The sequence below is a fragment of the Sus scrofa genome, chromosome 5, assembly GCF_054392235.1.
Source record: "Sus scrofa isolate SSC_HxYL_T2T_F1_AM1 chromosome 5, Sscrofa_HxYL_maternal_Yorkshire_Landrace_v2.0, whole genome shotgun sequence".
NCBI lineage: Eukaryota > Metazoa > Chordata > Mammalia > Artiodactyla > Suidae > Sus > Sus scrofa.
In genome coordinates, this window is record NC_139387.1 from 68,979,200 (window position 1) to 69,005,163 (window position 25,964).

At 40.3% G+C, this 25,964-nt stretch overlaps 1 protein-coding gene across 1 annotated transcript; it reads right to left on the reverse strand.

Moving 5' to 3' along the window:
* On the reverse strand, positions 1-24,801 carry CLEC2D (C-type lectin domain family 2 member D). The gene is made up of 8 exons (XM_085024886.1): positions 24,771-24,801; positions 22,225-22,433; positions 17,492-17,633; positions 14,743-14,865; positions 11,561-11,736; positions 10,895-11,001; positions 3,283-3,374; positions 1-814 (listed from the first exon to the last, which is right to left on the reverse strand). The coding sequence occupies exons 1-8, from the start codon at positions 24,799-24,801 to the stop codon at positions 699-701; spliced, it is 996 nt and encodes a 331-aa protein (XP_084881012.1). The 3' UTR covers positions 1-698.
* Positions 24,802-25,964: the final 1,163 nt, after the last annotated feature.

Here is a 25,964-nt window from a genome sequence, read left to right on the forward strand (position 1 = left end):
TTGCCTGTGTGTTCTCAGAGTTTATTCTTCGACTGCTGTGAACAAGAACCCGGATTCCGGCACCATCTTTCCAGTATCACTATGATATCGGAGAATTACATATCTTTTTAAACAAATTGGACACAGACTATTATGAGCAAATATGATTTGCATACACAACAGAAAAAAATGTTTACTATATACAATGTATATACATACAGATGCATATCTATATGTAGAGCATATAGTAGTCAAAGAGATTGCCTCATAGAATAAACAGTAATTACAGTTCACCATCTGATAGAATAAACAGTAATTACAGTTCACCATCTGCCAGGGATCACACAAAGCACTGACAACAAAAGGAAGGACAAGTCATTGTAGTTTCTCTCTACAGGCAGCAATGAGAAAACTGGTGAAGCAATTGCAACACAATAGAATGAGCTTTAGATTGGGGCAGTAACTGCTATGAAAACACAGAAAGCCATCCAGTAAAACCAGAAAGCACATCCCTGGGAGGTGATGATTACATTAAGACTAAAGATGAGCCAACCAAGTACGCCTCTATGGTTATGGCTCTCTGTTAACTCGCCACATCCAAAGTTGATCTGTTCCATTAGAGTCTTCATCCTCCACACTGGACTTTAGCTCTTTGAAACTGTAGCTGCTGATGTGGCTAGAACTCCAGCTACTCAGGAATAGCTATGCCTTGGTGGCTTCTAGAGTTGCTGAAGAGTCATATTATTTCCAATGGGCATGAACACCATGGAGTTTCCATACAAGATCTGGTCTGACAAGTGGCCTGAAACATCTCCACAAGCTGAGGTTCTGTACACTAGCAGAGAAATTATTTGGTATATAAGTTCTTTTTTTTTTAATTATTTTTTGGTGTCAAATTGGAGGTGGAGGAGAGATGTTAGACAAAATGATGTAAGAAAAAAGGCTGAAAAGAAAGTAAAGACATAATTATATTATATGGCCTTGATTACCATCAGGGGTTTGGGTTGTATGCTGAAAGTAAAGAAGTCATTCACAGATGTTATTCAAAGAAGTGACCTAATCATACTGTGGATTAGCGTGATGGCTTTGGTGACCATGCAAAGAATGAATCAGAATGAATTTAAAGTGGAAGAATGGGTAAGTCCCCAACTATGCAGATTTTTTCTGTATGATAGGCCAAAGACTTCTGTAGACTTGTTCCTATGAAGAAATGTTTCCTACCTGAGCTTTGAATGATTAATACAAACGAGCATGAATTTCCACTGACACATTAGATGATTTTCTAATGGTGACAGGAAATGACAATGAACTTCACACCAGGTAGGTGTTCCCACATGGGTGGGAAAACACTTGCTGTTATTTTTACTTTATTTCCATACCATAATAATGGAAGAAAAACAATTTACTAAATATTTACTGTGGAGTCAGGTCTATGGGCAAGAGACTTTTATCTCTTCTCTCCTCTGGACTTAAACCAGTAAAACTGGTAATCTTATATTTATTTTTCATATGAAGAAACTCTGCTTTGAGGGGCTTTATAATACATCAGGGTCACACCTTGTAAGAAATGGAATCCGTGCTTTAGATAGATGGCTTGTGAACTCGTTTGTAAAAGAAGAGTAGGTGCGTCAGGGTAACCGTTTGACTCAAATTTCATTTGTCACATCCAGTTTATCAATATAATTTTTTTTTAAGTTTCCATATTCCTGTGGAAACTTAACTTTCTTCAGGAGAAAGTTAGCAGAAACTAAGGAAAGAGAGTAGAATTTCATGGTCGTGAAGGCATATCCACAGCTATGTTAGAAACGCATCCTATATTTGGCATACTGTGCTGATCTGCAAGGATGTAGAAGTGAACTAGACTTAGTTCCTGCCTCTTAGAAAATCTAATGCAAAATGGATTATGAGGCAAAAGACATCAAGCACACGGTTTCAAATACATGTAGCATAGAGATACAATATATAATATACAAAAAATTTCAATGAAACGAAAGAAATTAAAGTGTAGAGAGAGGAGAGGTGCATTGTAAATTGCCATTTCATCCTTTTTGGGACTCATCAGCACAGTGTAGCTGATGCTCTGAAAAGTTAAAACATTTTGTTTCTAAAACTCAGTCATCTATCAATAGTTCTGAGATTGGGGCATCAAATGCCTAGAGTTGAGGTAATTAACTATTTGGGATTTAATTGGGATTAAATTATAGGATGTTTATTTTTTATTTTTATTTTAAATTACTCAATGAGTTTTCTTACATTTATAGTTGTACAACAGTCACAACAACCCAATTTTACAGTATTTCCATCCCAACCCCCAGCCCATTCCCCCAACTATCCAAACTTTGGTCAGTATTATAATACTGACCCACATTGGAATATTATAATATTATAATATAATATATAATATAATTATATATATAATATATAATATATAATATATATAATATATATAATATATAATATAATATAATATAAATATATAATATATATAATATATAATATAATTATATATATAATATATAATATAATATTATAATATAATATTATATATAATATAATATAATATAATAATATAATATAATATTATAATATAATATTATAATATTCCAATGTGTATATGTACTACATCTTCTTTATCCACTCCTCAAAAGCAGAGGATTTTTAAATCCAATAAAGGGTAAAATAAAGATGGGTATTAGTACAGAGGTACACTATTTTTAAGTAATCTGAAACCTAAATACTTATAATGTGTAAAAAGTACTTTTTCAGTGTTTTCAATGTTTTAAAATACAGAGTCCAAAATAAATATTAGTCTTAGTACTTTTTAAATTTCCTCATATATTTGTAACTGACAATAAGAGGATTTTGAATGTGCTAACCATCTGTAACAAGGTACCATTTGTAACTTTCCTCATTGGTTATTAAAATCACTCTGCATAGTTTCAGCTATCATGGTCATTTTTATGGTTTCTCATGTGTGCAAATAAAGGCTATCTGTATAGAAAAGGAGGAACTCATTCATATTGACTGGGTTCAAAATATAAATATCAACTGATTATTTAACACCTATTTAATTTAGACTCATGCTCTTCCAAATTCCTGAATCATATCCGTCAAGGATAGCTTGCTTTTTTGCTGTCAACAAATGTTATAAATGAAGATTGGGAATATTTTTGGTAAACCTAACAACAGAGCAGCAGCAACTGTGTATACCAATTTACAATGCACCTCTCTCTTAGGTGTATGAAATTTCCTAAAAATTTCTTAAAGTAAGAGGGTACATGGAGACATAATTGTTTGGCTTACTACAAATCCAATTCCTATCTGTGTAGGTCCTGGCACTACTAACTCCAATGTCATTCAGGTAGGCACATTCTCCAACTCCTCTGATGACAAACCTAGAACCAAACACAAAAATATTAAAAAAGCATAGGTTAGGTGGGTGGATCAAGATGGCAGAGAAGTAAGACATCACATTCACCTTCTCCCACAAACACATCAAAAAACACATCTTGGAGTTCCCGTCATGGTGCAGCGGAAACAAATCCAGCTAGGACCCATGAGGTTGCAGGTTTGATCCCTGACCCCACTCTGTGGGTTAAGATCTGACATTGCTGTGAGCTATGGCGTAGGTTGCAGACCCAGCTCGACTCCTGTATTGCTGTGGCTGTGGTGTAGGCGGGCAGCTGTAGCTCCAATTCGACCCCGCTAGCCTGGGAACCTCCATATGTCACAAGTATGGCCCTATAAAGCAAAAAAAAAAAAACCGTCTACATGTAAAACAACCCTCACAGAACATCTATTGAATGCTGGCAGAAGAATTTAAACCTCCAAAAAGGGCAAGAAACTCTTGACATAACTGGGAAAGAATAACGAAAGAAAGAAAGAGAGAGAGAGAAGGAATCAGGACAGGACTAGTGTTCCTGAGAGGGAGCTGTGAAGAAGAAAAGGAACCTACACCCTGGGAAGCCATCTAACCAACCAGGAGATCAGCTGAGACAGAAGGATCTCAGAGTCGCTGAGAAAAGCACAGCAGCTGGACTGAGGAGGGCAAAGTAGAGTGGGAGCCGCACAGATCATTGGCACCACCACCTGGACACCATGGCCTGAGATGCTTGGGCGGGGGCTGGGCACTGAGACTTAGGCTCTGGAGGTCAGTCTTGGGGAGAGGACTAGGGTTGACTCTGTGGGAACAGCCTAAGGGGCTAAGGAGCACTGTGCCTTGGGTGGGGGAGTGGTGTGTTTCTGACTGGGGAGTGGAATGCCAGGGCAGAGGGAACCCAGGAGAAGGTCTGGGCCCACAGGAGAAGCAAGGCACCATTGCTGGGGATGGTGAGAGCAGGAGGGGTAGACCACCATAGGAATTTCCCTGTGCATGCATGCGTGGGTTCTCAGAGGGTGGGTCACCTCTGGTGCTGCCTACGGGTGGCTAGAGGTCCCTTGCTCAGGCTACAGAAGACTGGGTGCTTCTGGCACAGGCTATGGGTGGCTGGGCACCTCTTATGTGGGCTAAGGGCAGTAGGGGGCTAAGTGCAACGTGGTGCCTCTTGTGTGATCTACAGGCAGCAGGAATGGACCTTGGTGGTCATTTCAGAGGTGAGAGGGAGGCGTGGCCTGCCACCACTGGGGACCTGTGAGTGGGCTCCACCTATGGTCCCTGTCACCTCAGGAGTTGGCAAAAAAGGAAGGCACTGCAACCAAGCACCACACATTATTGCTCTCATCCCCCTGAGAGCGCACCTGCCCTGCTGCTGCCACTACCAAAAGCTCTGGGCAGTGCCCAGTCACTTTATCACTGTCCCTTCCCAGGAACTGACTACTAGGAGCAGCTGGTGCAACACATCCTATGGGGGCTAAGCATGATAGGTGCTTCGGGTGTGGTATACAGGTGGCAGGGGCAAACCACTGCAGTCATCTCTGACTCCAGAGGTGGGCCTGGCATGCCACCACTAAGGGTCCTTAAATAGGCACCATTCATGGCCCCAATCACCTCAATGGCACCATAGAGGAGGGCATTGAGACTAAACACCACCTGTTGTTATTCTTGCACCCCTGGGAGTACACTGGCCCTGATGCTTCCACTGCTGAACTCTCTAGGTAGTGCCCACACGCTTGATCTGTCTCACTTCTCAAGATCCTACACCTATGAGCAGCCTGTGCAGCACCTTCTATGTGGACTAAGTAAGACAGGGTGCTTCCTGCATGGTCCGCAGGTGGCAAGAGCAAAGCACCACAGTTATCACTGACTCCAGAGGTGGGTGTGGCCTGCAGCCAATAGGCATCCCTGAACAGCCACCACTTTGGGCTCCAATCACCTCAGAGGAGGGCATTGCATTTGAGCATGACCTGTTGTTGCTCTCACTCCCCTGGGAATTCACACAACCTGCTAGTGCCACTGCCAAATGTTCTGGGCACCTTGTAAATCTTCCTAAGACTCATCACCACTTCCCAGGGCCCTGAAACTAGGAGTATCTTGTGCCACCTTCCTGCAGGTCCTTGTTGCTATTAAGAGCCCAGCAACCAGGCACCGACTACTAGCCCTACCCATTGCCTCCTTCTCCCCAGAAACACACTCAGTACACTGAGGGTAACAGCCTGCTCACACCAAAGAAAGAGACAGCAAATATTCAAACTCCCATGCCAAAAATAAATAGTAACCCCCCACAAAATACAAAAGGGTGCTCTTGCGTAGAAGTAGCCCTCAAAGACTACAGTTTGGCTTCCTTAAACTCACAGAAAGAAGAAAAACATAAGCAAATGGAGAAGCTCAGAAACCATCCCAAGTTAAAGGAACAGAATCCACATGCAGCAGCAAACAACAAAACAGACCTCTGCAGTCTGAAGACATTGAGTTCAAAAGGGAGACAGGAAAAATACTGAAGGAATTAAGGCTGAATATCAAGGAATTAGGAGCAGATATGAATGGTAATGCAGATTCCTTTAGAAAGAAACTAGAAGATATAAGGAGGAATATAGAAAAATTAGAAAATTCATTTTTAGAGACACGAACTGAGCTAAAGGCCCTAAAGAGCAGAATGAATAATGCAGAGGAATGAATTAGTGACTAGGCAGATAAAATAATGGAAATCACCCAATCAGGACAGCAGACAGAAAACCAAATGAAAAAACACAAAAGCAATATAAGAGATCTATGGGATAATATACACATAATAGGAATTCCAGAAGGAGAAGAAAAAAAAGGGGGGGGGGATTGAAAATATATTTGAAGAAATTACATCTGAAAACTTTCCAAATCTAAAGGAAACTGATATCAAGAAACAGGAAGCAGAGAGGGCCCCAAATAAGTTGAACCCAAATAGGACCACAACAAGACATATTATAATAAAACTGGCAAAAGTTAAAGGTAAAGAGAGGATTCTAAAGGCAGCAAGAGAAAAACAAAGTGTTAATTATAAGGGAACTCCCATAAGGTTATCAGCTGCTTCCTCTACAGAAACACTACAGGCTAGAAGGGAGTGGCACAATATATATAAAGTTCTGAAAGGAAAAAAATTGCAGCCTAGCATACTCTTATCTAGCACGAATATCATTTAAAATAGAAGCGGAAATAAAGAATTTCTCCAACAAACAAAACTAAAAGAGTACAGCAATACCAAACCCATTCTAAAAGATATACTGAAAGGGCTTCTCTAAATAAAAAAAGAAGTAAGAAGAAATAGGATAGAGGAAACCACAACTGGAAAGCAATCACTTAAATAAACCAGCATACAGACTAAAAGAGGGGGAAAAAAAAAAACCTACTGTAAAAGTGATGATAAACACAAGGAACAGCAAAAGGACAAACACAGAGATATTAAAAAAAAAATTTAAAAATCATAGAATGTGGGGAAGGAAAGTAAGAAAATATAGATTCTTTTTTTTTTTTAAATAATGTGTTTGAGCCTATATGACTATCAGGCTAAAGCAAGCAGATATAGGAAGGGGTTAACATACTTAAAACAACAGGGCAACTACAAATCAAAACCAAACATTACATTTACAAAAACTAAAAAGAAAAGTATTCAAGCATAAAAAAAAGAAAGGAAGAAAGGAGAAACAGAATCAACTGGAAAACAAGGTTTAAAATGGCAATAAATACATATCTTTCAATAATTACCTTAAATATCAATGGACTGCATGCTCCAATCAAAAGACACAGAGTGACAGACTGGATAAAAAAGCAAGAGCCTACAATATACTGTCAACAAGAGACTCACCTTAGGGAAAAGGATACATATAGATTAAAAGTGAGGGGATGGGAAAAGATACTTCATGCCAATGGAAAACACAGGAAAGCAGGAGTTGCAATACTCAATAGATTTTGAAATGAAAGCCATAAAGAAAGACAAAGAAAGACGCTATTTAATGATAAAAAGATCCATTCAAGAAGAGGATATTACAATCATCAATATATATGCCCTTGATATAGGAGCACCCAGATACCTACAATAAATACTAATGGACATAAAAGGAGAAATTGATAGGAAAACAATAATAGCAGGAGACTTTAACACCCCACTCACATCAATGGACAGATCCTCTGGACAGAAAATCAATAAAGCAAAAAGATCCTGACACAATAGAAAAGTTAGACTTAATCGACTTATATATGTTGAGAACTATAAAACATTAATCAAGGAAATTAAAGAGAATGCAAAGAAATGGAAAGATATTCCATGCTTCTGGGCCGGAAGAATTAATATTGTAAAATTGGCCACACTACCCAAAGCGATCTACAGATTCAATGCAATCCCTATCAAATCACCCATGACATTTTATTATAGAACTAGAACAAACAATCCAAAAATTTATACGGAATGACAAAAGACCCAGAATTGCCAAAGCAATCCTGAGGAGCATAAACCAAGTAGGAGGCATAACTCTCCCAGACTGCAGGCAATATTACAAAGACACAGTAATCAAGACAGTGTGGTCATGGTACTAAAACAGACAGACAGACCAATGGAACAGAATAGAGAACCCAGAAATAAACCCAGACACCTATGGTCAATTAATCTTCAACAATGGAGGCAAGAATATAAGATGGGGAAAAGATAGTCTTTTCATCAAGTGTTGCTGGGAAAACTGGACAGCTTCATGTAAATCAATGAAACCAGAACACACCCTCACACCATGCACAAAAATAACTCAAAATGGCTTAAAGACTTAAAGGTAAGACAAGACACCATCAAATTCCTGGACGAGAGCATGAGCAAAACATTCTCTAATATCAAACTTACAAATGTGTCCTCAGATCAGTCTCCCAAAGCAACAGAAATAAAAGCAAAAATAAGCCAATGCAAGCTAATCAAACTGACAAGCTTTTGCACAGCAAAGGAAACCATAAAAAAAAAAAGACAGCTTACAGAATGGGAGAAAATAGTTTCAAATTATTCAACTGACAAGGGTTTAATCTCTAAAATATACAAACAACTTATAAAACTCGACAGAAAGAAAAGCCAACAACCCAAATGAAAAATGGGCAAAAGACCTCAATAGACATTACTCCAAAGAAGATATACAGATGGCCAACAAGCACATGAAGAAATACTCAACATCACTGATTATTAGAGAAATGCAAATCAAAACTACGAGGTACCATCTCACACCAGTCAGAATGGCCATCATTAATAAGTCCACAAATAACAAATTCTGGAAAGGGTGTGGAGAAAAGGGAACACTCCTGCACTGTTGGTGGGAATGTAAATTGGTACAACCACTATGGGAAACAGTATAGTGGTACCTTGGAAAACTATATATAGAACTACCATATGAGCCAGCAATCCCACTCTTGGGCATATATCCAGACAAATTAAGAAAGATACATGCGGAGTTCCCGTCGTGGCGCAGTGGTTAACGAATCCAACTAGGAACCACGAGGTTGCGGGTTCGATCCCTGGCCTTGCTCAGTGGGTTAAGGATCCAGTGTTGCCGTGAGCTGTGGTGTAGGTTGCAGACGCGGCTCAGATCTGGCGTTGCTGTAGCTGTGGCGTAGGCCGGCATCTACAGCTCTGATTAGACACCTAGCCTGGAACCTCCATATGCCACGAGAGAGGCCCAAGAAATGGCAAAAAGACAAAAATTTAAAAGAAAGACACATGCACCCGCATGTTCATTGCAGCACTATTCACAATAGCCAAGACATGGAAACAACCCAAATATCCATCGACAGATAATTGGATTAAGAAGATGTGGTATATATACACAATGGAATACTACTCAGTCATAAAAAAGAACAAAATAATCCCATTTGCAGCAACATGGATGGAACTAGAGAATCTCATACTGAGTGAAGTAAGTCAGAAAGAGAAAGCCAGATACCATATGATATCACTTATATCTGGAATCTAATAAACAGCACAAATGAATCTTTCCACAGAAAAGAAAATCATGGACATGGAGAATAGACTTGTGGTTGCCAAGGGGGAGGGGGAGGGAGTGGGAATTTAGGATTAGTACATGCAAACTATTGCATTTGGAATAGATAAGCAATGAGATCCTGCTGCAGAGCCCTGGGAATTATACCTAGTCACCGATGATGGAGCATGATAATGTGAGAAAAAATAATGTATACATGTATGTGTGACTGGGTCACATTGCTGTACAGTACAAAATTGACAAAACACTGTAAACCAGCTATAATGGAAAAAAACAAAAATCATTGTAAAATTAAAAAAGCATAGGTTGGATATCTATAGTCATTCCTCTCTGTTCTTCAGCATCCCTTCCCCATGTATTTTTAGCATGAGCAAGAGGAAAGTGAAAAATGTGTCACTCATATAGTTTCTTAGCAAATGGACACCATTTCTGTATTTAGCTCCTTTGATATTCTCCAAGTCCTTGCTGAATATCACAAAACTGTCATCATCCGGTTGTGTCCTCAATTAGGATTTAACTGGTACTTGGCTGCGGTGGCTAAGTGAACTGCTGCCACTGGTGGCCTTCAGTGGAAGATTATGTTCAGTGTTCTTCTGACTTATTTCATACATGCATGAAAATAAAAGTATTTACTAACTAGTAAATTCCTAAAAGGGCTTAGCTTTGATTGATGGAAGTGATTGGGCCCCAACATTATCTGTTCTAATGTATTGGTTACATTCAAAACACCCCCACTGCAACGTTCATGATCCAAAGAATGCAACAAAGTTCCTTCTGGTGATAAAAATTTAGAAGGGATTCCCATTGGTTCCCTGATGATCTTCTTTTTTAATTTTTATTTTATTTTATTTTATTTTGCCTGCATCTGCAGCATGTAGAAGTTTGCAGGCCAGGGACTGAACCTGAGCCACAGCAGTGACAATGGCGGATCCTTAGCCCACTGCACCACAAGGGGACGTCCATCTCCTTCCTTTTATAAATGGATGCAGCCACTGGAAAAGTGGATTTAAGAGTCTGTGGATGTCAATTCTTCTGTGATTTTCTAGGATTTTAGAAACCCTGCTGTGCATCAGCTACTCTCTCTATATTCTCACTTTGTGAGTGTGTGTGTGAGTGTGTGTGTGTGTGTGTAGGCTGTGCCCGCAGCATATAGAAGTTCCTGGGCCAGGGATCGAACCTGAGCCACAGCTGTGACTCAAGCCACAGCAGTGACAACACTGTATCATTAACCCCTAGGCCACCAGGGAACTCCTCTCTCCCTATTCTTACTAAGGACTTCAGCGCAGTTTAAGTCAGTGAATAAAAGTGGAAGAATTATGTCAAATGTCATCATCATGTTAAAGATTTCAACTGAAATCACAGTAAGTAAACTTCTTCCGAAAGGCACAGCTAGTAAATGGAAGAGCAGACAAAGGATTTATATGTCCTTCCAGCCAGTGCCATAAGCCTCCCATGATATTTAATGCATTTCTCATCAACACAACTCCCATGCACAACCACACGTAAACACAACAGAAGGAAAAGAACTCTCGAAACGTACGAGGCATTATATTCAGTGTTGTCCGTCCACCTCCAAACGTGATGTGGTGACTCTCTGCTAAGGCCAATCCAATGGTCAGACGGGCCTTTGTATCTTTTCAGGAACTTCTATTGTAAAACACAGAAAGTAAAAACATGTGTCTCTTTCTCTTATATTACATGTAAGCCTCTCTTCCCTCCAGCCTTCTCTTTGATGGCAGCCTGATATCATTGAGAAGCTTAGACTTTGGAGGACCCAATTCTCTGCTTTAATTGCTCAAATGTCTCTGATTCTAAGTGACTTTAAAGTGACCAGACATCCCAATTGACTGGGAAAGTTGGTGCCTGCAGTTCCAGCATCAAATTAATATTAGTCACATTCACTCCTTTGAATGTCCCCATTTGGATGACAAAGTACATAATTACCATATTTCTTTGTACAGTGGGAACAATCATCTAATCTTGCAGGTTAACCAAGAGGATAGCATGAAAGAACACATTTAACTTGCCTCACAGGGTTTTAGGCAGAGAATATACCCCTAAAAAATAATAGGCACCAATATGCCTCCCACACCCCCAAGTCTGCCTAGGGGATCCTTCCTGGTCTTTCAGCTTTCACCCTATCCAGGCTTTATCCTTCTCAGGGGCTAAGTATTCAAAAAGAATAAGATCCAAAAATATTTCTTACCAGCTCCTCTTCGGTTTCAAACTGAGCCAGATGAGCTTCTAATGAGACACAGAACATCTGGCTGACTGTCCAGTTCTTTGCGTCTTCAGAAAAATAAAAACACTTACTTCCAAATCCAATCCATCCTTTTGGGCAGGTAACATACCGAATGTACTCTTGCCGATCTGCCCCTCTCACTAAAAGTTGGACAGGCACAATGAATTACAACAAATAAATATTCTCCTCCCTTTTATCTATTTTCCACTTATCATCCAGAAGTCAGTCTATTTTTTTAACATATGCATGTATACACATATATATACAGCGGGTATGCATGTCTGTATGTATAACCAAATTCCAAAGTGTGGGATTCGAAGAAAAACATGGCAAAGTATCAACCAGACTCTTGTATTGTAATGGCCTTTCATAACAGCATTTTGTTTTTCTTAAAATCTGAACAGGGGCCTACTTTTTTTAGATACACAGAGCACTGGAAATGTCTTCCATGCCCCAAAGCATTTGTTTTTCCCACTGAATAGCTTTCCTTGGGTACCTGTTTTGGCACCATTCATTATATAATTTCCCTCATCGCCATCTCATTTTTACTTCCAGAAACATATTCTCAAGTGCTTGGCTGTATTAATAAATACACTATGGGTGCTGCCCAACTCTTGTTTATGTGCAGAATTGTTGAGCTGTAATATGCTACAGACTAATATTTCTAGTGTCTCTTAGAATGCTACCAGCATTAACCATTTATAGTATACCAACAGCTACTCAATATGGAGAAATGTCATTGCATTTCGCTGCTTGTCAAAACAGCAGGTCTTTGTGAGATCATTTTTCTTTCTTTCTTTCTTTTTTTTTTCCTGCTGAGCCTGTGGCATTCATAAATTTCCAGGCCAGGGATTGGATCTCCACCACAGCAGTGCAGTAACTCAAGCCACAGCAGTAACAATGCTGAATCCTTAACCCTCTGAGCCACCAGGGAACTCCCATTTTTCTTTTTTTGGTTTCTGGGAGAATACAATCTTGATATTCATCATCATTTACCATGCGGAAGATAGCAGTAGATTTTGCTAAATGACTTTATTGCTTTGAGGATTTGCCTTGGAACAAAATGTTCTACAGAAATCAACATGTGAATAAATATATATATTTCTTATATGGTGACCTTTTACCCCTGAGGTTAGTCTTGCAGTAGGTACTTTTCGTTGTGGCCTTCCTAAGTCATCACCAAAAGCCTTACCTCAGGCACAGTGGTCATTAGACCCCTGGACAACAAATGGTATCCCTGTGTGACGTTCCTGGAGGTACGCAGACACTCATGGTTTGAAGGAAATCGATTTCTATCACATTTACTTTCTAGTACTCATTCTCAGTATTAGACAGAGCCCTTTCTCCCACATCTGCCTCCATACCAGCCCCTTTTTTTAATTTTTTCAAGTTTTATTGAAGTGCAGTTGACTTACAAGGCTGTGATCATTTCTGCTGGACAACAAAGTGATTCAGTGATACAGGAAGACACACCTAGTCTCTTTTGAATTCTGCTCTCACATAGATTATCAAAGCTCATTGAGCAGAGTTTTCTGTGCTATACAGCAGGCCCCTTTAGCCAGTCATTCCATATACCTCAGACGCCGATGCCCGTCCCAAACCCCCAGGCCATCCCTCCCCACCGCCCAACCTGTCCCCTTGGGTAACCAAAAGCCTGTCTTCAAAGTCTGCGTGTCTGTTTCTGTTCAGAAAGCAAGTTCATTTGTATCCTCTTTTTAGATTCCACAGATTAGTGATATCACGTGATGTTTGTCTTTCACGGTCCGTCTAACTTCCTGTAGTATAATTTCTAGGTGCAGCACTTCTTTTTCTTTTCTTTTATTTTATTTTATTTTATTATTTTTTTAAATTTATTTATTTATTTATTTATTTACTTTTGCTTTTTAGGGTCACATCCGAAGCATATGGAGGTTCCCAGGCTAGGGGTCGAATCGGAGCTACAGCTGACGGCCTACACCACAGCCACAGAAACACGGGATCCGAGCCTCATCTGCGACGCACACCACAGCTCACGGCAGTGCTGGATCCTTAACCCACTGAGCGAGACCAGGGATCGAACCTGCAACCTCATGGTTCCTAGTAGGGTTCATTTCCGCTGCGCCACAACAGGAAATCTAGCATTTCTTTTTCTTGGTAAAAGAAAGGCAACCTCTTTACATTTCCTAGATTTTAGTGTGATGCATTTCCTAGGAGGTATCAAATCTTCTAGTGAACAAAACATAACACATTCAAATACTGAGTTTAGTACCAAGAATACAATGTAGGGTCTCCTGTAGTTTTCTGTTTTGTACATATTTCTGTCAAATATGTATGCAAATATCTTGGTCCTTGTCAGATGTTCTGCAACCTGCAAGATTTCAGAGTGTAGGCTGTGGGAAGAATAGATGTTTTTTGTTCCACAATCTGACTTTTTCCTCCCTTTTCCAATCTGTTAGTAAATACTGTTGACTCAGCTTGCAAAATATCCAGCATCTGACAACCCTGTCCCACCTGCCAAGCCACAGTCAGGCCTGGATTTCTACGAGACTGACCTCAGGGGGCATCCCTGGTTTGACCCTTTCCTTCTAACAATGCATTCTCAATACATCAGTTAAAAGGATTATCTAACAATGACAGTCACATCAGGACTTTCCTCTCCTATCACTTTCCCTTTCCTGATGGTCCTCCACTACATTTCAAAATAAATGCCAAGATCTTTAACTGACTCCAAAAGCTATGATTAAGTCATTACCTTCCTGACCCCCAGCTTATTACTCTTCCGCATTCTCATCTTGCTTTAGTTCCCTCCCTCTCATCTTGCTGTTCCTCAGACATGCAGAGGTGATTCTACTTGGTCCAGAATGCTTTCTCCAGACAGCCACATGGCTCCTTCAAACATTTGCTGAAAGGGTGTCCCCTCAAGCAGGCTTACCCTGGCCACTCTATGTCTACCACAATTTATTCCATCTCTGCTTTATTTACAGGATCTGTGTCATCCTGCCAGAATATAAATTCCCTGGGAGTAGGGATTTTTTGTGTGTATATTGTTCATGGGTATAACTCAAGAACATCACGCAGGGGCTGGCACAGAGTGGAGCTCAATAAATATTTATTGACAACATAAATGTGTGAAGAACATTGTCAAGTGTGGAGCACACGTCACTTACCTGCCAAAAAAGTGGAAAGTGCAATCACAGCTGCAGCTAAGACTGCCATAGGGATGATGAAACAAGCAAGCTTGGGAAAAGGTAGAGATGTAATGGATAGACATTTTCTTTGGAGATCCTCCCCTGTGAATACAAATGTCATAATCTCAATCACATGAAGGCATTAGGGAGAGAAGCTTACATTTACCACAAAATCAACCTGTACAGTCAGTTTTCTTATTGCCTTCCCTATTGCCAACCCACTTCACAAAAATTCAGGTCCATAAAGGATGACCATGGCCCAAAGAGGGCTAGAGATAAGAGAAACTGAATTATTTTCCCTTAGAGAATCTTCCAGTTATTGAAAGAAGAGCTAATGAGAGAGTAAGAAAAAAAAGAGTAGAAATCAGGATGAAAAAGAAACATACAAATAATTCAGATTTACCTCCATAAATAAGAGATCTGGTTAGAAGTACTGAGGGGAGCATTAGAAAATTAATCAATATAATTTGTCACATTAACAGAATAAGAGGAAAAAAGCACATGATCATCTCAATAAATACAGAAAAAAATGTGAAAAATGTAATATTCATCCAAAATGACAAATCCCAACCAATTAACCAATTAGAAAATGAAGGGCTTTCCTTTTAAAAATTTGTTTTTTCTTTCAGCTGCTCTTGCAGCATATGTAAGTTCCTGGGCCAGGGATCGAATCCAAGCCAGAGTTGTGATATATGCCACAGCTGCAGCAACACCAGATCCTTAACTCATTGAACCAGACTAGTGATTTTGAACTTGCCCCTGCATAAAGATAAGCCAGATCATTAACCCACTGAGCCACAGCAGAAACTCCCAAAATTTATTTTAATTGATTCTTTTGGGGGGTTTTTTTGGCTGCACCAGTGGCTTGTGGAAGTTCTTGAGGTAGGGATCGAACCTGTGCTACAGCAGTGATCTGAGCCAATGCAGTGACAACAGCAGATCCTTAACCCACTGTACCACAAGGGAAATTCTGAAGAACTTTCCTTAACCTGATGAATGTCATCTATAGAAAAAGTACAACTAGCATGATACTTAATGGTGAAAAAGTAAATGCCTTCCTCCAGAGGTCAGGAACAAGGCAAGAATGTTAGCTCTTACCAATCCAACTTAACATTTTCCAAGAGATTCTATCAGCAGCAATAAGGCAAGAAAAAAATAAATAAAAGGCAGGTAAATTGGAAAGAAAATTGTTTCTAGACGTGACATATGCTCATCTCCCCATAGAAATACCAATTTAAAAATTATCTGCTTGTGAAAATACTTTGCCAAGAGCCAAGGATTCCAGGTACTCCCACCTTCCCACCTCCACCCCATGCCTCATCCCAGCTCTTGCCCACTCCAGCAATTCCAGGAAAATAAGGCAGCCTCAGACAGCTTCCATGTAGGACTTCCAGTGGGCTCCGAGGAGCCCAAGCTCCTGCCTCCTCCAACAGGAAGATCAAGTCCACACTGTCTCCTTATTTCAGTGTGTCCCAGCAAACATTTATTCACCAAATACTTGCTTTTCCATTTCTCTGTCAATTATCTCCCCCCACTTTCAGGTTCCAAACCACTACCCCAAACATCTTTTGTTTTTTGCTGGAGAGGTTATTTAAGGTGAAGTTTATGGCCACTTTGGGGAGTTACCAAGTTTCCCTGGGTTTCTCCCATGTATACATATTATGATTTTTTTTTTTTTTTGGTTTGATTTTCTCCTGTTAATCTACCTTATGTCAATTTAATTCTGAGACCAGCCAGAAAAAGGACAGGAAAATTTCTTTCCCTGATACTTTCCTATGGTGTGTCCTCCTCTTGTCTCCCTCCAAATTCCTGCCTTTAATATTATCTTCAAAGAACCACAATAACCTTCAAATTTCTCATCTGAGAAGTGCTGTTGGGAATGGTCTCACAGAAGAACAAAAAAACAAAACATATTACTGGTCTACTGGTTCTTTTAGTTTCATGATCTAAAAACCTTTGTTAACTTACAGGAAAGTTTCAAAAAATAAGTTTGAAGAGTTCCCGTGGTGGCACAGTGGTTAACAAATCCAACTAGGAACCATGAGGTTGCAGGTTCGATCCCTGGCCTTGCTCAGTGGGTTAAGGATCTGGCGGGTGCCATGAGCTGTGGTGTGCGTCACAGACGCAGCTCGGATCCTGTGTAGCTTTCCTGGCTGTGGTGTAGGCCAGCGGCTACAGCTCCAATTCGACCCCTAGCCTGGGAACCTCCCTATACCGTGGGAGCGGCCCTAGAAACGGCAAAAAGACTAAAAAAATAAAAAATAATAATCACAAAGGATCTAGACACAAAAAATCCCAGTTTTTACCGGCAACTTTTATTAGCATATGTTATTACAAAACTGTTGGTGTCTGCTGTCACTCTGGGGTATACTAATCTGTTAATTAGTATCGTAATGTGGCTTGCCAGAGTGCAAGTTGCCAATAACCTGGGGAAAATACAGAGACTAGCAATATAAAACCAGAGAATATGTTTCTCTTAACCTCTTAGAACCTAACTCACTGTGCATTTCTCCTGCCCCAGAAGGGTTTAAGTAACATACACAATACACACCCATCTAACCATCCACCTTCTCCCTCTAGTCCCTTAAAACAGAGTCCCTCTCCCGCCGAAGCTGACCGTGAAGCATTAAGAGCCCGGACAGGAAATTTCAATCATGCTGCCGATGGTTAGTGGAAAAAGAGCCCTCCCCACCCAGCATTTTGTCAAAATTTATCGATTTTATATTACCAGATTGCCCTTCAGACATGCTTTCTCTGCAGGTATGACCTGTCTGTAAGAATTTCAAAGCCTCCAACGAAGTCATGTTCAGGCTCCTTTCAGCTTGTTCCCGGAACACGACTGATTTCTGAGATGCAAAAGCCAAGAAGAACTACAAAAGCGAAAGCAACAGACGGACACATCAGAGAAACACCCTATTTCTCTCAGAGGAGTGGCTCATTTCAAACGAGGTATATTGAGCATACATGGACTTTATGCATTAATAGTTTCTAGCATCAATATTTTTTATGCCTCAACCCTGTCCAAAGGACAAGTAACTGGCTACCTGAGAAAAAGAACACATCGGAATAAGAGGCAGAATATCACAATGAGTTAAGTGGGCTGTAAAAAGAAATGATGCATTTGATAAATTTTTAACTTAGAAAGAGCAACTCCACAGACTCCTGTGCCCTGTCAAAATAGAAGAGCAGGGACCCAATTTACTCCCCTGCCTGAATCAACTAAAAAGAAAAAAATAAAATGTGTGGGAAAAAAAAGGAAAAAAAAACCTATATAGGGAGAAAGAGTGGATACAAGCATATGTATAATTGATGGTCCTAAAACTAATACAACATTTTAAGTCCGTGATACTCCAATAAAAAAAAAAAAAAAAAGGACTGGGCACCACTCAGTGAAGGGCAGTGATCCTCTGAAACACATTTGGTGAGCCCTGCCATTGCCCCTGATTACTGCCCAGCAACAGTCATTCTGTGCGTTGAAGGAAGGAAGCTCAGAACAAGACCTGTGCACACAAGTCAGGAGAGAGTGAGACATCACACAGTGTGCTCCCTGGGTGCTCAGCAGTGTACTGATGAACACTTGTGTGTGAGGATGGAGGGGGAAAGCACAGGAAATGATCAGAAGAAACAGTAACCAGTGTACTCACCTCCCCATTTGGAGAGGGTGACCATTTGGATCAACCAGGCTGGAAATACCCCATCATCTGTGGGGCATTTTAAGAGTAGTCGGAATGATTAGCCATAGACTAAATGGCGACCTGATTCCCTCTGACAAACTGAGATAACAGAAAAAGATGGATATCTATCCTATATTATATTTACAAGGATTTTATGAGCTTTGTGCTAGGAACAGGAACATTTTATACTTATATATGTAATATATCTTATATATTTCTTATATATTCTATTATGCATAATATAGTACATATATTATAATATACATTATATTATATATTATACTTATTATATTTTATAATATATTATCATATATTATACTATACTATATAATTATTTATTATTTTTATAATATATTATCATATATCATGCATAATATATAGTACATATAATATATAATATGTTATAATATAATATTCTATAAAATGTTTATGTAACTACTACCTATAGTTATAGAAGATATTAAAAAATAGATACAAACCCAACATCTAGTGATAAAATTTCATTTTTCATCTTGAGATGAAAAATACATTGGATGAATTAATGGCAGATTAAACGTGCAGAAGAAAAGATCAGTGAACTTGAAAATATAGCAATAGATGTTTAAGGGTAAATTCTATAATAAATTGTCATTGAATCCCTAAGGGAAAGATTACTCACCTTTGACAAAAGTTACTGTTGATAACTTTAGTATGAATCCTTATTATTAAGGATTGTTTTGTGGAACTTCCAGAATTTTTCAATACCAGAAAACATGAATGACACTTACTTTACCTGAATATAGAAAAAAAAAAAAAAAAACAAGGAAAATATTCCATAATATCACCAAACATATCACTAAACATTCACTGTAATGGATAAATGAAAAAGAATAGTATGTAATTTATTAGGGATGGTGTAAAACAACTGGAACGCTTATCCACTGCTGGTCGGCTTATAAACATTTACAGCAATTTTGGAACACTCTTTGATATAACTATCAAAGTTGGTCATAACTAAACCATGACCCAGAAATTTTACTCATGTTTTCTAAAAACCACACACATATGTGCATGAAAAGACACACACAAAATGACTATAAAAAGAGTTATTTGTAATAGACAACAACTGAAAACTGCCATGCCTATTAACAGTCGAATGGTAACACACAGTAGTATATTGATACAATGGAATACTATTTAGCAATGAACATGAACAAACTCTTGCCATAGGCAACAACATGGGTGAATCTCAAAAACATAATGTTCAATGTAAGAAGACAGACACAATAGAATGCATCTTGAACAGTTCAATTTATATAGAGCTCAGAAACAAGCAAAAATAATCTGTGAGGTTAAGAAAGAAGATTCTTTTTTTTTTTTTTTTTTTTTTTTTTTTTTTTTTTTGTCTTTCTGCCATTTCTTGGGCCGCTCCCACAGCATATGGAGGTTCCCAGGCTAGGGGTCTAATCGGAGCTGCAGCCACAGGCCTATGCCAGAGCCACAGCAACACAGGATCCAAGCCGCGTCTGTGACCTACACCACAGCTCACGGCAACGCTGGATCATTAACCCACTGAGCAAGGGCAGGGATCGAACCCGCAACCTCATGGTTCCTAGTCGGGTTCGTTTCCACTGCGCAACGACAGGAACTCCAAGAAAGAAAATTCTTTTGGTAGCAAGAAGGAAATAGTGATTGGCAGGAGCACAAGAAGGCCTGAATGCTGCCGATAATACCCTATTTTATGATTAGGGTGCTGGTTATCACTATGTGATAATCAAGTATAAACTTGTGATACAAAACTGTTCACTATACAAAAGGAATAATATTTGCTGAATATATTTATGTGAAAAACAGTATCTGTTTAAAAAAATAATGCACATTAAATGCACAAGAGTAGGTGCCTATGGAAATAGGACTAAAAAAAATCAAAACGAGAGGCTTTATAAGGGTCAATAATGATAATATGACATCAACTTGGTCTGAAACTAACTTACTGACTATACTGCTTATGGCCCAAGGTTGGGGGCAGAAAGTGTTTTTCTTTGGGAGAAGACTTCATGGGGGTTGACAGCACTTGCACAAAACCTTAAAGGAAAGGTAGGATTTAGACGAAAGTTGAACTTGCCATTTTAGCTACAGGGAATGAGGTAGAATCTTGATTCTGTACACTGCTAGGGGATATATATTTTAGGGCCACACCTGTGGCATATGGAAGTTCCTGGGCTAAGGATCAAATTGCAGCTGCAGCTGAGGCCTACACCACAGCCCACAGCAACACAGGATCTGAACCACATCTGTGACCTACACTGCAGCTTGCAGCAAAGCCAGATCCCTGACATATTGAGCAAGGCTAGGGATCAAGCCCACATCCTCACGCAGCCTATGCTGGGTCCTTAACCCAATGAGGCACAACAAGAACTCCCACTAGGGATTTTTATAAAAAGATTCTAATGTACCACAAGAACCTGTTAAATCAGGGTCTCTGGGGTGGTATCTGAGCATCCATTTTTCTAAGAGTTTCCCTCCAACCCAACTGATTCTAAAAGGGAGATTATACTGAAAATTGCTCGTCTAGAGTGCATCAATAAGGAAATTTTAATAATCGATAACAGTGGTGATGGGTGTTATAAAGGTAGACTGTTATAAATGGCCATGGATATAACAACCGGGGACCCTTGAAAGGAAGCTGGGCAATGGGGCATCAATAATCAGAATGGAACTTGAAGGGGATCTAGTGTGCCAGTGTCTTGTAAGACAGGGCTGGATGGATGTTCCAGAATGGCCCAGGCAAGGTAGCTGTCTGCTTTGGTGTCTATTTAAGAGATGGACATTTTAAAAGATCATGTTTATATAGTACCAAGAAAACCCTGACGTTGCTGAGCATGATGACAAATTGAAACTATAATGGAATACCCACAGTTCCAAGTACAAAAATGGAGCTACAAGGCCACTGAGGATCTGGTTTTAGAACTGCAGAATTTGAACTTTGTGTTGTACCAGATCCAAAGATAGTGCAACAGTTACCAACTTTTGAGCTCAAGGCCCCGCCTTGTAGTTATGCAACTACTATTACCAATGTAACCAATCATTGCTTAACAAGCACCCCTGCTTCTGGCCAGCTCCAGAATTAAATTCTTAACAGATATATTTACATTACAAAAATATGGCATTGCATGTTTTTGCTGTCATAACCAACCTCCATTTTGTAGCCTGGTAGACAATTCCAGTGCTTCCTGAATCTGAGTCTCTGAGCCACAGCTCTAACTACCCGTTCCTGATAAATGCCTCTTTATCTCAAATCAATCTCCATTTCTGAAATTTCAGTTAATAAGAGCAGTATATTACAAAAACATTGGTACACCTAACCCACAGGAAACGGAAGGGAACTTCCTTTTTTTTAAAATACTTGCTTATTCTGCCAGAGGCTGCTTCAAGATATTCAGACCGAGTCTAAAGACAAGTCTCCCCGGAACGTTTGTATTCCTAGAAATGGGGCTGAGTAGGGGCGGGGGGGCAGGGAGAAGAGACTCAGGCCAGTTCCAAATGGATCTCTACTTTCCAATTAAAATAGCGATGTGGGGGCAGGGTGGTCTGAGACATAAAAAGAGGGAGAGACCCTGAACCAAGTCACTAGGTAAGGCCTGCTGAACCTGCAGCCTTTCCCAAGCCTTTATCCCCAGACCACAGGACCTGTCCTAAGGAATCTCCCACCCATCACTCCAGTGAAGAGAGCGGGTCAGGGCCCCAGGCAGCTGGAGTGAAATCAAGTTGGGTTTTTGGAAATTGCCTGTTTAGCCTGGACGCTCACCCCCACATTGGGAAAGACCCGGCAAGGCCTTCCTCTTCTTAGTGGCGGTTCCTCCTTCACCATGACCAGGCATTGGAGCAGGGGCGGTGGAGTGGGGATGGAGGGTCTCAGGACTGCAAACTCCACTGTCACTCCCCATGCACTCTCCAGCAGCCCTCCAAATTCCGAAAATTGCGCTGGCCTGGGAGCCTGCATCCCTCTGGAGGCAGCTGTTTGCAGAATGCCAGGAAGTGACTGGAGCACTAGACTGGCTGCCAGGGGTCCAGAAGCAACCTGCCTCACCCTGCGTACTTTGACACATGGTTTTGCTTCCTATTTCTTTTCTCGGAAGGAGAAGCAGAAGAGAAAGCTTGAACTCTGGTAAACCAGATGTGATTCAGGGTTCATGGGCTTGGTTCCATAGTCCCACTTCTGGACCCTGAAACCTACCCTGACCGGTAGTGCCTGACTTGGGAGTGGGGAGGAGAACTGACAGTGGGTCAAAAAGAACCCCTCTGTGTAGCCTTTCTCCCAAACTCGGTCCCTCCCTGGCAAAGTAGAAGAAAGTCTGCAGAGGGTTCCAAAGTCTGGGAGCCGCTCTGGCCTAACAGAGATGGAGGATAAGGCTCTGTCTCTTTGTAGTTAACCTGTGATAACCAAGACTTCTAAGAACAGAAACCCTTGTCGAGGCCCCCCCAAAAGGCATTCATTTGTGGTTGTTAGGACTGCAGGAGGTACAGATGGAGAAGCAATGAATTGTGTCCCAGGGGACTACAAAATGGGGGAAGTTGATAAATGCCAAAAAAGCTGCAAGTTTACACAAAATTGTCCAGAATTAACATAGGAACTGGTAAGAAGAAAGGGTGCTTGTCTAAATAAGGATTGCTTGGGTGGGGAGAGGCTTTTTGAAACTTAGTTTGCAACTGGTAGCTGCTTGCAGGTGTTATTTTGAAAGTGGGGGGTGGTGCTCTTGGGTTTAATACAGTTCAGAAAATTCAAGTTCTTAGTAATGCAAGAATGTGTCTGAAACCACATCTACCGATCTGACTCCATTTAGATGCCTGAACCATAGTTACTCCATTTTGAGTTTTAAGTGATCTTAAATATGCCGTTTCCTGAATCCACCACCCTTTCTTGGACTTTCTTGGGGTGGTTAGATTTCAAAGCTGAGGATCTGGCCACAGTGAGATTGATCTAGTTGGAATAGAGTTTATATACATATTGTGAAAACAAGACAGTAACTGTAGAAATCAGTCTTTGATCAACAACATTTTTTTTCTAGTGGATTGTTTTAATCCCTGAAGTGATTTAGAAGTTTCACCAGGTATTGATAATAAAAAGCAAATGACTCTTTGGAAAACAGTGTGGCGGTTTCTTAAGAAAGTGATGTACTTATTATATGATCCAACAATCCCCCTTTTTGGCATTTACCCAAGTGAGTTGAAAACTGACTGCTTATGCAAAACCTGCGCAAATGTGTTTACACAGCTGTATTCATGACTGCCAAAACTTGGAAGCAACCAGGATGCCCGTGATGGCTAAACATATGGTAGAACCTCCAAACAGTGGCCGAATAATTAGGGACTTAGGGAAAAAGAAAGTTCTCAAGTCAAGAAAAGACATAAAAGAGACTTTAGTGCAGGTTACTAAATGAAAGAAGACCATTTGAAAAGGCTGCATACTGTAAAATTCCAGCAATGTGACATTCGGGAAAAGGCAAAACTATGGAGACAGTGAAAAGATCTGTCTGGAATACTGAGAAGGGAGGTTGGGAGGGATGAACAGGTGGAGGCCAAGGGATTTTTAAAACAGTGAAACTATTCTGTATGATCCTGGAATGATGGATTCATGTCAATATACATCTTTCAAAATCTATAGCATATAGGAAAGAAAGGATGAACCCTAATACAGACCATGGACTTCAGTTAATAATAAGACAGCAAAATTTGCTCTCAGCTATAATCATGTAACACATTGGGTCTGCCTAGGGAGGAACACACAAGGCCAAGTCAGAAAAGCAAGTGAGGAGTTCCCATAGTGGCTCAGTGGAAATGAATATGACTATTATCCATGAGAACGAAAGATCGATCTCTGGCCTTGCACAGTGGTTTAAGCATTTGGCGTTGCCGTGAGCTGTGGTGTAGGTTGCAGATGCAGCTTGGATCCTGCGTTGCTGTGGCCCTAGTGCAGGCTGGCAGCTGCAGCTCCAATTGGACCCCTAGCCTGGGAACCTCTATATGCCACAGGAGCGGCCCTAGAAAAGGCAAAAGGACAAAAAAAAAAAAAAAAAAAAAAAAAAAGAAAAGAAAAAAGAAAAAGGAAAAGAAAAGCAGGAGAGATATAAGAAGACATCTGAAATGAATGGGCTGAGCCCAAGATGGCATCAGCAACAATTGCAAGCAGGCATTCTGCTTATAAAGGGCTGGTGGCAGGAGAAATGTAGTGGGACATGATGGGAACAATGTGCAAGAAAGGGGGTGGCAAAGAGTATGTGTCTCCTCTCCAGATTTCACGTCTGGATAAGTGTTGAAACTGTGCTGCCCTTAGTAGGGTCAATCATGTCTCACCAGCGACCTTACATGTGTCCTCCTTGTCCATGTTGCTCAATCTAAACAATTACATCTGCCCACATTCCCTAGGACCCTATAAACACATGCATGCAAGGTGTTAAAAATAGAGGAAGGTGGAGTTCCCGTCGTGGCGCAGTGGAAACGAATCTGACTAGGAACCATGAATTTGTGGGTTCGATCCCTGGCCTCACTCAGTGGGTTGAAGATCCAGCATTGCGGTGAGCTTCAGTGTAGGTTGCAGATGCGGCTCGGATCTGGCATTGCTGTGGCTATGGTGTAGGCCAGCAGCTACAGCTCTGATTGGACCCCCTGGCCTGGGAACCTCCATGTGCTGCAGGTGCAGCCCTAAAAAGGACAAAAGACAAAAAAAAAAAAAAAAAAAAAAAAAGAGGAAGATGTGTAGGAAGAAGAAAAATGCCTGAAAACTCTGTATTTTCTGCTCAATATTTCCAAAAACCTAAAAACTGCTTTTTTCCTTACTTAAATCTAAAATGAAGTCTACTATTTTTTTTTTTCTTTTTTAAGAGTTGCATTTGCAGTATATGGAAGTTCTCAGGCTAGGGGTTGAATCAGAGCAGCAGCTGCAGCCACAGCCACAGCCATTCAGGAACTGACCCACATGTGCAACCTACACTCCAGCTGTGATAAAGCCAGATCCTTAACATACTGAGCAAGGCCAAGGATCGAAACTGCATCCTCATGGTCACTAGTCGGGTTCATTTCACCTGAGCCACAATGGGAACTCCCAAGTCTATTCATTTTCAAGAAGCAGATGACTTTTAGTCAGGATTAGAATTGTTTGTAGCTCAGTGCCACAGGAATTTACAGTCAACCTTAACCAAAACTGAAAGTCACAGGTGTGACATGTATAGAGCTCTAGAGCATGCACTCTGAAAGTGTGACATGAGTTAAGGATCATAGTCAAAGTTCATGTGCTGCCAGAACCCTCTAAATGAAAATGTGAAAAAGGCACCTTAGAAACTGCGGGACCCTATGTGACACAAATTAAAGCACTAACCTATAAAGAGCAAAAGATTGAGGCTGAAAGCTGTATTTTTGCTTTGCTATGACCACAGAAACTTTTTGAAGAGAATATTTATCCATCCACCTATCCATGCTGAAGGGCAAACATAAATTTAGTTTTTTTTAATTGAAGTACAATTGATTTATAATAATATTGTAAAGTTGATT